Source organism: Meleagris gallopavo, chromosome 17 (assembly GCF_905368555.1).
Source record: "Meleagris gallopavo chromosome 17, MGAL_WU_HG_1.1, whole genome shotgun sequence".
Lineage (NCBI taxonomy): Eukaryota > Metazoa > Chordata > Aves > Galliformes > Phasianidae > Meleagris > Meleagris gallopavo.
In genome coordinates, this window is record NC_139420.1 from 10,136,086 (window position 1) to 10,148,825 (window position 12,740).

General features: G+C 51.8%; 1 protein-coding gene across 2 annotated transcripts; it reads right to left on the reverse strand.

The window, feature by feature from the left end:
* Positions 1–47: 47 nt before the first annotated feature.
* Positions 48–7,000, reverse strand: LOC100547747 (DiGeorge syndrome critical region gene 6 like). Of its 2 annotated transcripts, none has more exons than XM_010720438.2 (5): positions 6,803–6,998; positions 5,088–5,248; positions 4,791–4,891; positions 1,895–2,035; positions 48–708 (listed from the first exon to the last, which is right to left on the reverse strand). In XM_010720438.2, the coding sequence occupies exons 1-5, from the start codon at positions 6,916–6,918 to the stop codon at positions 625–627; spliced, it is 603 nt and encodes a 200-aa protein (XP_010718740.1). In that variant the 5' UTR covers positions 6,919–6,998; the 3' UTR covers positions 48–624. The 2 variants fall into 2 exon arrangements, with proteins under 2 accessions (XP_010718740.1, XP_085095029.1); XM_085238903.1 differs by lacking the exon at positions 48–708 and adding an exon at positions 758–1,135 and having other exon boundaries at positions 6,803–7,000.
* Between the last annotated feature and the right edge of the window lie 5,740 nt (positions 7,001–12,740).

The following is a 12,740-nucleotide window of genomic DNA, read 5'->3' on the forward strand; positions in this document are numbered from 1 at the left end:
TGTCTTTTTGGCTACTCGAGTCAGGTGAAAGCACGACTGACATCATGTCATAGTTCAGTACAGAATTTTAATAGAACTCAGAGGAGAATTCCATGTTATCCACCTCAATGTCTCTCTGTGAAGTGTCTGCCTGGTATTCCTGCCTCAGCACACACAAACACATCTTGCTCTAGACATAACTTCAACTTTTTTTTTCCCCCACCTGCCAACTACCTGCACACTGAGGCTGCAAAGGAAAGCAACCACGCTTTGCTTCCTGTCTGACAGGACAGTTGCTCACCTCTCCCATCCCTTATCAAACACTCCTCCTCGATTCGGAAGAGCAGATCATAATTTAGAGATGACACTGCTCACTGCAGGCTGAGATTAATAGTCTGTCAGCCCTTGTCTTGGCAACTCAGTGCAACACAGCAGGGAGGGCAACGTGCTTCTTGCTTTGCTGAGTGGAAGGGCAGCCTGGAGCTCTTCAGCTATCTCCTCTGCTCTGTAAGTCTATCTCTAAAGGTAACCTAAGGGTTTCGGCTATTCTGCAGTTGCAGGCTGGTAGCCTCTTCCTAATATAACATAAAGCAAATGCATTAAGTCTATTCTTTAGAGGGAAGTCAGGAGAAAACTCCTCCTTGTTCAGGGAAAAGCCTTCTCCGACTCAGATTCCTTCTGCTGCAACTTCCGAATCAATTCCAGTAAGTTCATCTGTAAAGTCAGCTCCTGGAAAGGAAGAAAGACATTAATGCAAGGGTAAGAAGATCCCATTCCCTTCTGCAGGAAGCAGAAAGGACTCATTTTTTATCACGGTACCATTCAGTGCCTGGTCCTTTTCCAGGAGAAGACAAGGATTCTCCAAAGCTACACGCAACACACCGCTGTGACGGTGCATGCAATTCCCCCCTGCATTCTCCAGAACACCCAATTTTTCACAGCTGTGACTGAGTTGACATCACCACCTCCTGTAACCACCACCAGCAGCTTATGGCTCCCTTATATTCCTCTTGCCACCTGCTGCTTCTTCACTCATCTTTCGCTCACAAGCCATTGCAGCACAGACTGCACTTCCCCTGCACGTGGTGCAACATTCATTCAGTAAGCTCTGCTCTGTGACTCAGGCTTGTAGTCATTACATTGTGGGAATGAAAATCTAGTTTTGTAAAAAATAAAATAAAATAAAATAATAAAAATAAAAATCTATCAACTGCATAAACAGGCAGTTTACATAACAGACTGAGGAAAACACATCTACTGACAGGAAATGCATGAAGAACAACAGACACCAGCAGTGATTTCTTGTACTGGAAGTCAAGGGTTAGCAGCTATCATAAAGGCAAACAAATGAGAAATAGCAAATAGGAACCCTGTTAAGAGTTATTACTTACAGAAATAACAGGCAGGAGCAAGGGGGGGGCGAGGGGGACAAAGAAATGATTTCAGTATATAGATGAGTAATAGCAACAAGGGAAAAAAAAGACTTTCTTAACAGTACACAAGCAGAAATTGTGTGGTTTTAGAAACCAGCTGTTTAACTGAGCAGAAGCCAAATTTTCTCTTTAATGCGTCCTTATCAAAATTAAATTTAATCAACTGGCAACACAGTGAAAAAATGCCCTGTTTCTGTATTCACTGCAAGCTTCCGTGGCATCACAAGGAAATTTTGGAAGCTGCAGTTTTCCATTCCTGTGGTGGACAGCAGAAAGGAAGCCTCGGTGGCTGCTCTCAGGTTTTAAGAGCCCTGTCTGATGCACTTCTGCTGCTCTGTTACAAACCTGAGAGCACAGTGCCCATCAGCCCATGGGGCAAAGGAGCAATCATTCTTTCCCAGCCAGAGTTCAGAATTCGTTAAGAATAGACTAAAACCTAAAAAAAAGTCGTTGGCACAAGAGCTCACTGCTCACACACTGACCTGGGGGTTGGTGGTGATGTAGAAGCCAGACACCCCAGCCTTCTCCAGGGTGCTCTGCTGGTCGATCACTTTTTGGTCCAGTTCCAAGACGATTTTCTCATCCATCATTCGCTGCTCCTCTCGAATTCGTTGCTCCACAGCCTGAGAAGATAATATTCAGCAGATGGGTGAAATGTTTACCTTCGACCCGTATTTTTTTTCTCCTCTCAACATCTCTCACTGAGACCAAAGAGCTACTACACCCTTAAAGCACACCAATTCTGATGACTTTGCCTCTTCCAAGGACAGCAGAGGGCAGCAAGCACAGCCTCAGATCTTACCTTGGGTGCCTGCCATGCCTTACAGTGAGCTACCTCTCACTACAAAGCACAGGGAAACAGCTGGGACTAGCCTGCTTAAGTGCATTTTGAAGCCAGGAAAGAGACCACGAGCAGCAGACTGCAATCTGGATGACTTTTCCTGAGCAGCAGCAGGCCGCAGCCAAGTACTTCAGCATTACATGCACTAAGAAGTCAGTAGCCCAAAAGTCACACTTCCCTCACAGCACTGCTGAAACTGCAGGAAGACTTGGAGGAGTGATACAGATCAGTAAAAAGCACCAGAGCCAGCTCAGATCTTGCATGTTCTCTGAGCTCAGCACTGCAGCAGTACATCAGACCCAGCTCCTATTGATTCACTAAGGAGCCAAACTCCTCCACCCCCAACTTTGCAACAGGAAGCACAGCTTATTTTTTTGTTGTTGACAACGGCAAGCAGAAGCGTTGCCTGGAACTACAGCCTGCTGGGGCTCTGCTTCTGGCACACTGAGAATGTTATCAAGCGGGGACTTGCCAAAACAGCCCTATCAGAAGCACACAGGCCCTCCTGCTCTGCCTTAGCAGAAAACCACATCACTTTAACACAACAAATGGAACAAGAGAAGCGAGGACTCGCTGCCTAAGCACAGGATGGCAGAGCTGGAACTCACTTTGCCACAGACACAGGTGTAGCAGTGGTGTGTAAATCACCCTCTCCACCTGGAACGTGGAGATCAGCTGCTAATTCAAAGGCACACAAGAAATCAGGTGCTAAGAACACTACCATGTTCTGCTAGCTGCAGAAAGGGGCATGGGTAGGCAGCAGGATCTTGCTGGGTGATAGTGAACAACAGTCTTCCTTCTCAAGCCACAGGGAAAGTCAGGAGACACCAAATCTGACCTAAATACAAAGCTCCTTCTCTGCTAACAGCTAACTGACACAAATTTAAGCACTTTACCCATGCCATGCTGCCTCTCTGTAACGTTATAAACCAAGGCAAGCATTCAGCTGGAAGTATTCAAAGTCATAATAATCCTTACTGCACAGAAAGAGAGAAGTCACCGGGTCTGGGACTTCTTGTATTGATGGCTGTGGTTTAAAAGACCTGGACAAATCCACGTGAAAAGGGAATCGAAAGCATGTGCTCAGTTGGAAGCTCTGTGGAAAAGCCAGACTGTGGACGATGGAGGATTTGGGCCTGAGCAGCCTGCACAAAAACTGAGCTTTGTCTACAGAGTGAATGCATCAGCAACTGTCTGCAAAAGGCCTGGCTTAAATGAGGAGCAATTCTTACTTCCAAGGAGAAGGAGCTGCCTCGTGTAACCATTTGTGGATATACTGCAGACACTGTGCTGAAGGAGTGACTTTCCCATCCTTGGGTTTGAAAAGAGAGGTTTAGTTACATGTATGCCATTTAGAGCCAAGCACCCAATTCTGAGACACAGAAAGGCACCAAAGACTCTGAGAAAACTAAGGCTTAAACACAAGCCTTGCTTCAGCTCAGGTGGTTAGGGAGCTGCTATGCTAGGCCAACTGTTTTTTTTATTTTTAAGGTTATAGATACCACTAGGAAGCTGGACATCCCCAAACCATATCTTGTATTATCCCTCCTGTGGGACTGAGCCCATAGGAACCCATAGGAGCTGGTCCTCGATCCAGAGAGCAGCTCTGATTAGACACATGCCATCGCTAAGATGATGGATCTATTCCCAAAGCGCTCTACAACAGAAATAGCAGAACAGGGAAAAGGGAAGAAGCAACTTCAGTAACTTCCTCCTGACAGAGGAATGAAGAACGCAGAAAGGAATTGGGAAGGTAAAAGGAAGTGGGGAGAAACTGTACAGGATACAACACTAGGAGAGAAAACCACACGTATGGGTATGTTTGCCATCTGGTGTGAATAAAGCCTACTGGATGAATGCAATATTGGAAACGCTTTGGAACAGACAGCATGGATTACTACTTACTGTTATGATACATTCACACATTACACACAGGAGTGAAAGGGATGCAGGCCCTGCCTGACTTCAGCCATCTCGATAGAAAATGAGGGAAGTGGAAACAAAAGGGCTCTCAGGCTGTGGTTACTGTGGGTAAAGGTCAGGAGAAAGCCAACATTTAAACAGTTGCATGTTTGCCTGATGTGAAGTAAAGTAGCCTCACACATACATTTAAATTACATAGATTAAGATAACCAGCTACTTGTAATTTCCCTTACTTCAAAAACTGTCTTTATCTTATCACTAACATGTAGATAAGAGGATCTTCAGACCTTTGGGACTCACTGTCCCACTCACGCTGAAGCTCTTTTCCAGAAATGCTTTGGGAAACACTAAGAATCGATCTGTGCTTTTAGGTAACTTGGGTTATTTCTTCTTTATCAGCGTTACTGGGTAAATCAGTTTCAGGGAGTTTCAGGCATTCTCTGCTTTCACCCTTTGGAGTTCACAGGGCTTGTGACATCCCTCAAAGCGTGCCAGCTGCAGCGCTGGGACAACCAGCATTTCCTTCTAGCAAAACGGCTGCGGGCCCCCGAGACAACAACTGTGCTCACGTGAAGGGCGATGAGGGTGGCTGCGCCCTCCTGCTCCCCCCTTACCTCCATCTCCCGCTGCTGGGCGGCGCGGAGCAGCGGCAGGTTGTGCGGCCTGCAGCACTGCTGGGCCTCCTTGTGCCGGTGGAAGAGCTCCTGCTTCAGCCCTGTGCCCAGGGATGGGGACAGCATCAGGACAACACCGCTACCTCCCCCCATCCCTGTCACCACACCTCCCCATTGCCTCCTTGCAGTGACCCCGGCTCCCATTGCACCTCCCCAGGCCTGCAACCCCAATGCCCCACCACCACCTCACCCCAATGCCCCCCAGGTCCCCCACCCCAAATCCCTTTCCCTGCTGACCGCGGTGCTCGCTATGCAGCTTGAGGCGCTGGCTGTAGAGGTTCTTCTCAGTGAGGTGCTGGATCTCCAGCAGCCCCTGCACGATCTCAAACACCGTCCCATCCAGCAGCGCCAGCGCCAGGTCGCTCAGCGTCGTGTAGGACAAGCGCTGCTGGCAGGAGCTGCAGGGGCACAGCGGGGTCGGGGTTAGGGTTGGGTTCAGGGTTACAGCTTGGAATTGGGGGTTGGAGTTGAGGTTGGGGTTTGGAACTGGGGTTCAGAATTGAAGTCAGAGTTTGGTTAAGTTGGAGCAGAGTTGGGATTGGATTCATGCTGGGGCTTGGAATTGGGCTCAGGGTTTGGAGTTGGGGTTGGATTAGTACTGGAGTGTGGAATTGGGGCTCAGAGTTGGGGTCAGGGTTTGGAGTTAGAGTTGGAGATCAGAATTGGGTTTTGGGCCAACGTTCAGAGTTGGGGGTGGGATCAGGATTGGGAACTGGGGTTCAGAGCTGGGGTTGGTGTTCAGAATCGGGGTTTGGAACTGAGGTCAGGAACTGAGGTTCAGGATCAGGGTTTGGAGTTAGGGTTGGGGTTCAGAATTGGGGTTTGGGTGAAGGTTTCAAATTGGGTTCAGTGTTCAGAGTTGGGGCTGAGATTAAGATTGGGATTAAGAGTTGGGGTTTGGAGTTGGGATTGGAGTTTGGATCAAGGTTTGGAGTTGGGGTTCAGAGTTGTGGTTGGGATTAAGACTGGGGTTCAGAGTTGGGGTTTGGGACCAAGGTATGAACTGGGGTACAGGGTCAGGGTTTGAAGTTAGGGTTGGAGATCAGAATTGGAGTTTGGGCCAACATACAGAGTTGGGGTTGGGGCCAACATACAGAGCTGGGGTTGGGATTAAGATTGGGAATTGGGGTTCAGAGCTGGGGTTTGGAACTGAGGTCAAGAACTGGAGTTCAGGGTCAGGGTTTGGAGTTAGGGTTGGGGTTCAGAATTGGGGTTTGGGTGAAGGTTTGGAATTGGGTTCAGCGTTCAGAGTTGGGGCTGAGATTAAGATTGGGATTCAGAGTTGAGGTTTGGATCAAGGTTTGGAGTTGGGGTTCAGAGTTGTGGTTGGGATTAAGATTGGAGTTCAGAGTTGGGGTTTGGAACCAAGGTATGAACTGGGGTACAGGGTCAGGGTTTGAAGTTAGGGTTGGAGTTTAGAATTGGGGTTTGGGTCAAAGTTTGGAGTTGGGACTGGGATTAGGATTGGGAATTGGGGTTCAGAGTTGCATTTTGGAACAGAGGTCAGGATTGAGGTTCAGGGTCAGGGTACGGAGTTAGGGTTGGAGCTCAGAATTAGGGTTTGGGTCAAGGTTTGGAGCTGGGGTTTGGAGGTGGGGCTGGGATTAGGACTGGGGCTCAGAGCTGGGGTTTGAAACCAAGGTCAGGAACTGGGGCATAGGGCCAGGGTTTGGAGTTAGGGTTGGAGTACAGAATTGTGGTTTAGATCAGGGTTTGGAGTTGGGGTTTGAAACAGAGGTCAGGCTTAGGGTTCAGAATCGGGGTTTGGAGTTGGGATTGGAGATCAGATCTGGAGTCAAGGTTAGTATTTGAGGCTGGGGTCAGGGTTTGGAGTCAGGGTTCGGAAATGGAGCCGGGTTCAAAGCCGGGTTCAGGGTTGGGGCCCAGGCTATGAGCTGCAGTCTGGACTCGGAGCCGACGGACACCACCCCGCTCCCCTCCACCCCTCGCACCTGGGCAGCGCTTTCACCAGCTCCTGCAGCTCTGACAGCAGCCGGTAGTGCCGCTCCTGCTGCCGGGACAGCTCCGCCGTCGCCACTTCATACCCAGAACCACCGAACCGTTCCATCCCACCGGGCCCAACACACCGCCCGGGCCCCGCGCAGGCGCAGGCGGAGGTGCGGGCGGAGCCTCCTCGGGCTGCAGGGCCGGGCGGGGGGCGGTGCGGGCTGTAGAGGGCGGTGCGGGCTGTAGGGGGCGGTGCGGGCTGTAGGGGGTGGTGCGGTGCAGGCTGTAGGGGCGGTGCGGGCTGTAGGGGCGGTGCGGACTGTAGGGGGCGGTGCGGTGCAGGCTGTAGGGGCGGTGCGGGCTGTAGGGGGCGGTGCGGGCTGTAGGGGGCGGTGAGGTGCAGGCTGTAGGGGCGGTGCGGGCTGTAGGGGGTGGTGCGGGCTGTAGGGGCGGTGCGGGCTGTAGGGGCGGTGAGGTGCGGGCTGTAGGGGCGGTGCGGTGCGGGCTGTAGGGGCGGTGCGGCTCCAGGCTGTGCCTGAGACTTGGCACAGCGTGAGCAGGGATTGTTGGGTCACCGCATCCCTGTGCGGGAGATCAGTCCGAAATGTAGGGAAACGCTGCTTTCAGATCCCTCTTTTATAATTCCTTCAAACACGTGGAGTTCATTAAGTTCATTTCGACTTCAAATGCTGGGTTGGAATGATAATGTTGGGTTATTTATTTATTTATTATTTATTTCTGTGAGCAGGTAATGAGATCAATACTTAAGACGTTCCTCACAAGGCTGAGTTTCAAATGAATTCCAGCCGTCCAAGTGGAGAGATTCCTGCTTCGAGTTAGCAAAATGAACGATGCACCGAAATGCATTTGAAAGCTTAAGGAGTGATTCTTAGTACGACTTCAGAGCTCGCAAGAACTGCACTGTGTGCCCAATGGGAGCTGAAGTGTCCACGTTAGAGGACCATAGAATGGCCTGGGTTGAAAAGGACCACAATGATCATCCGGTTCCAACCCCCTGCTATGTGCAGGGTCACCAACCAGCAGACCAGGCTGCCCAGAGCCACATCCAGCCTGGCCTTGAATTCCTCCAGGGATGAGGCATCCACAACCTCCTTGGGCAAAGAAGAATGCAGAACATCCCCAGGGAAAATGGGGCATCCCTGCAGTGTCCCTAAATATCAATCATCCCTTTGGGTTGTGCTTGGCTGCCTCCTTTTTCCACTCAAAGAGGGTGATCCCCAAATCCCAGGCTTTGGGTGGGATGATGATGAATCCCTCTCACTCTCACCATGTATTTTTAACAGGCGAATCCACCTACATTTTCCTAACCCCGTTCTCAGGAGCTGCCAAAGAGTTTTTGCTGAGCTGCAGCTGCCAAAGGCAGAGCCGTGCAGCAGAGCCTGGCTGCTTACAGCTGAGGTTGTAGGGGATGGAAAACACGGGCTTTTAATTTAAAGGGATTAGTTGTGGTGCTCAGCTCTGGCTGGGGCAGTGCAGAGTAACCAGCGTGCTGCTGGTACATTGGCTTCACCCCTCCCAGGACCTCCGTCCCCATCCTCTGTCACAAAGATTTGCTGGGAGCTGTGGCTGGATGTGTGAGTTTGGGTGCTGTTTGCAGTCCTTACCTGTGGGCTGGCTCCTGTGCTCCCTGCTGGGTGACTGCTGCTACATGCTGGGGACGTCGCTGATGTGCCGTGCACCGCTCCAGCTCAGCTCTCTTGGAAAGGGCCACAGCCACAATGACAAGCCCTGGTGTCCCCGTGCCATCAGGGGTGTCACAAACAGCCAGGCAGAGCAGGGCTCCGACTGTGCAGTGGTTGACAGGACTTGGACCACCTTGCAGTTTTTAAATCAGCTTCCTCGTGGGATGAGACACAGCTTTGGATGTTTTGGTTTTCGCCCTTCCCCCCTGCCTCACCTGCATCCCAACCAGGCAGCATTTCGCTGCCCCAGGGCCCTGTTTTTGTGTAGCTGTGGCCATATAGCCTGCAAATCCTCCAGCAGCTTTGGATGAGCAGGGATGGGAGCCAGGACCCCCCCCAGTGCCAGCACAGGACCGAGTGCCCTGACGTGGTGCTGTGGTACCATGTGGCCTCAGTTCTGCTGAGCACAACCCTGCCTTGTCCCTGTCCCAGTCACGTTCCTGTTGTTGTGGCACAGAGCAGCCCTTTCCTTGATCTCTCCAGCCCGTAACCCTTCTCAGGCAGTTTGCTGGCTCTGTGTTTTCTGCTCCCAATCTGTTTCTAGTGGGAGCATAACCCCATTGGTGGCACGAGGGTCTGCAGATCTGATGCTGCTCGTGCCTTTGTGCCCCTACCCCAAGTGAAGGAGCAGCGTGCGGGAAGGACCTGCGCCCCAGGGCCCCAACTCTGTTCTGCTCTGCTCTGAACATTCCTCTCCCTTCCTTTGTGCTGCAGGAAATATGTGCTTCCTTCGTTCCCAACGCTGCTCCCCCCTCAATCGCTACCAGATGTGGGTCCCATGCGCTTCTCATTAGTTTGGCAGGCTCAGGGTGCTGCCTCCTCCCGGCTCGAGGGCTGAGCTTTGGAAAGGCTGAGCTGCTTGTGGGAACCAGCAGGGATATTTGAGCCGGTGTGCACGCCATGAGGCAGCGGGCTTGGGGTGCGTAGGGCCAGCACTGCCTTTGTGCAAGAGCTGGGAGGTGACAGGGCGTTGGGGAAGCACTGGGGAAAGGCAGCTGGGGGCACTGATTCAGAGCTGGGGGTTGGAGCTGCCCGAGTGCCGTAAGGGATGGGGACAGGGGCACGTTGATGACCTGAGGCAGTGTGGGCTCTTGTTGGGGTGGCAGCAGGGAGATGGCATCAGCAGCAGTGCCACAAGCAGCACATGGATTGTCATTTCCAGGGCAGGATTTGAGGGTTCAGGGGTTCACATCTCATGCTGCATCGACATCTCTTCACAGAGACTGGAGAGCATCGTGGCAGCTGGACTTAGAGGCTTCAGATCCCAGGGTGATGCGGTCACAGGTGCCCACTGCTCCCTGCACACCTGAGGAAGGGAGCCTGGTTCTTACCTTCCCTTGCAGGTCCTGTTTGGCCAGTCAGAAATGCTGAGTCCTGATTCAAACAGAGAGCAGAGTGTACACACGCATGGATTGCGATAGCTCCTTTTTGCAACCAGAGCATATTGCAATAAGGAACAAACCTCCAGAGAAACCCGAGCACAAATCCATCCACAGGAGATGGCTGCCAGAACCCGGTGTCCCTCATTGGGCAGTGGCTGTGTCACCACAGCTCTGAGTCATCATATTGGAGCCAGGAGCTGCTGTGGGTTTCCACTGGGCAGCCAGTTGTGCCAAAAGAGAGCAATGCACCATGGCATAAACAAGCCCGAAGCCTTCTTGGTAGAGGATGACGGGAAGTGATGGGGAGCCTGGGGGCATAGCAGGGCCAGAGCTCAGATCAAGAGCCAAATTGCATCCTGTCCACAGCCCAGATCCCAGCTTTGGGTTGGGCTGGGGGTTTGGGAGATATGGGGGATTTGTCCATCTATTCCTCTATCCCCATCCTGCGCTGTGCCAGCCGGTGTGCTGGGTGTGTGGTCACCACCCTTGGTGCCTCTGTAGCCTTGCATCCAACCTCAGTCCCCTGCACACTCATCTCCTGGGTGAGGGGGGACCACGGGAGCCTCACAGCCACCTCCTTGGGTACACTGGGTTTATCCAAACTTAACGAGCGCTGTGCAGTAAATGTGTTCCCCTGCTATGGCCTCAGAAGCTGAGCATCTGAACGGGAATTTCAGCCTGAGCTGTAGCTAAACTAAGGTCTGGATTTGGGGGCTCCCATGGAGAACACAGAGTCTCTATGGAGGAGCTGGTTGTGACTTGGTGGCTGGAGGGGGTGTTCTGGCCCCCTCATGTCTGCACTGCCCACAGAGCAGATTTGTCAGCAGGGCTGGGTGATGCTGGGGGACATGTTCATACCACCTTATGGACAGCCTGGGTGTGAGCAAGGAGTGAGAGGGAGAAGCACACGCACAGGGGCATCAGCTGCAAGGCATGCAAAGGATACAAGGGCTACAGCAGGCTGCAAGAGATGTGAAGGATTCAAGGGCTGCAATGGGCACAAAGGATGCAAATGATGCAGTGGGGTGCAAAGAATGCAAGGGAGTGGTGCAAGGCATGCAAAAGATGCAATGGGTTGGAAATGTTGCAAGGGCTTTAAGGGGCAGAAAGGATGCAAAGGGTGCAGTGGACTGCAGAGCTTCGAAAGGATGCAGTGAGCTGCAAGGGTTGTCAAAGCTGCAAGGAGCAAAAAGGATGCAAAGGACACAAGGGGTGCAAAGGATGCAAGGGCTGCAATGGGCACAGGGGATGCAGTGAATGAAAAGGCTCTGTTGGGGTCACCTGTGGGCAGGATGCTGAGCACTGCGCCTCGGCCATCACCCCCATGTCTTGTGCAGCACAGAGGGAGCGCAGCCAGCCGCGGCAGCCTGCACTGATCATGTGGCTCCTAATGAAATCCAGACCCTGGCAGAGTGATGACACAGCGCCATGATTTGTGCTCCCATACAGACTAAACAAGCACGAGCACTCCCCCATATCCAGCGCAGGGGCGGGGATAAATCAGGTGGTGGTGGTGGGATGCCTCTGTCCATCTTCTGTCAAAGCGGTCTTGTTGGAGTGCTTGGATTCAAACGCACTCATCCTTTCCTAAATTATACTGAACAGAACTACAACAAAAGCTCAGGCTCTCAGATCTGCTCGGAGAAGGCTCCTGCTCCCCATGATTTATGCCCACAAACACTTGAGGTGCTGCGCACGGTCCATGTGCTGTTTGCAGTGCCCGAGCCCCTTGCGATCCCCCCCAGCATCAAACACTGCCAGCACAGCCGCTCCCCAAACGACGAGTGCTTCCTTATACAACCCTAGCAGCTCGCTGTCTCATGCATATTTCATTCTCATTTGAATTTCCCTTTTTTGAGTTTATTTTTGGTAGGGCCTGAAATAGGAAATGAATAGCTGGCAATCGGGTTCGCTTTTATCGCCGCTCTCTGGGCCAAGCCAAAACAAATGTGCTGTTTTCCAACCCAACAACTCCTCTTTTGCTATTTGGAAATGGGGACAAAATGGGAAAAACACCAATGGCGCAGTGTTGGTGAGGGATTGGGGCCACCACGTGCTTGGTGCCCATTGCAGTGTTGGTGATCACTGTGTCACGATGCCACCTGGGCATCATCTCTGGGGAAGAGTGGGGGGGGGAGGGAAGACCTGCTTCTTGCTGTTGTATTCCCTCATTCTATGTTATTATTCCATGTTACAACTTCCTCTCATGATGGGATTCAGCTGGTTATGCCTTGAGGTCAAAGGCCTCAAGAGGAGAAGGAAAGCGAGTTTATTTATGCTAAGTGTGAACTTTCCAGTGGGGCTCGCAGCTGCAGGGGAAATTGTTTAGGGGTCCACAAATCAACAGAGGCTGGAAACCATAAAACAAAGTGCTCGCAGTGCTGTGTATCACATGATGCTCTCTGTTAGAGGTAACCAATGTGCAGTGGTGGGGGGAAAGCCTGCAGACCACAGCGGGATGCTTGGAAAAGGGATTCAGAGTCTTATCATGCAGAAAAATCAGCATAAAACAATATCTGGTGGTCGAACTTGGAATAGAATCATAGAATCACTGAGGTTGGAAAAATCTCTAAGATCTCCAAGTCCAACCCCACCCCACCATGCCCACTGACCACGTACCTCAGTGCCACATCTCCATGGCTCTGAGCACCGCCAGGGACAGTGACTCCACCACTCCCTGGGCATCCTGTGCCACTGCATCACTGCTTTTTTGGAGAAGAAATCTTTCTTAATATCTAACCTGAATGCTGAATAGCGTTATTTTTAGGGGTCACTCCCTGGCCTCACACTGGGACACATCCTCCATATCAATGCATCCCACTCAGGACCCTGCATCCCAAGTGCCCAAGTGAGACCAG

Excerpts from the sequence above, each read along its gene's own strand:
- LOC100547747 (XM_010720438.2), bottom strand. The coding sequence starts at position 6,918 with ATGGAACGGTTCGGTGGTTCTGGGTATGAAGTGGCGACGGCGGAGCTG. Across the intron at positions 5,249-6,802 it reads CTGGTGAAAGCGCTGCCCAG|CTCCTGCCAGCAGCGCTTGT; the intron begins GTGCGAGGGGTG and ends GTGCCCCTGCAG. Across the intron at positions 709-1,894 it reads ACATCACCACCAACCCCCAG|GAGCTGACTTTACAGATGAA; the intron begins GTCAGTGTGTGA and ends CTTCCTTTCCAG.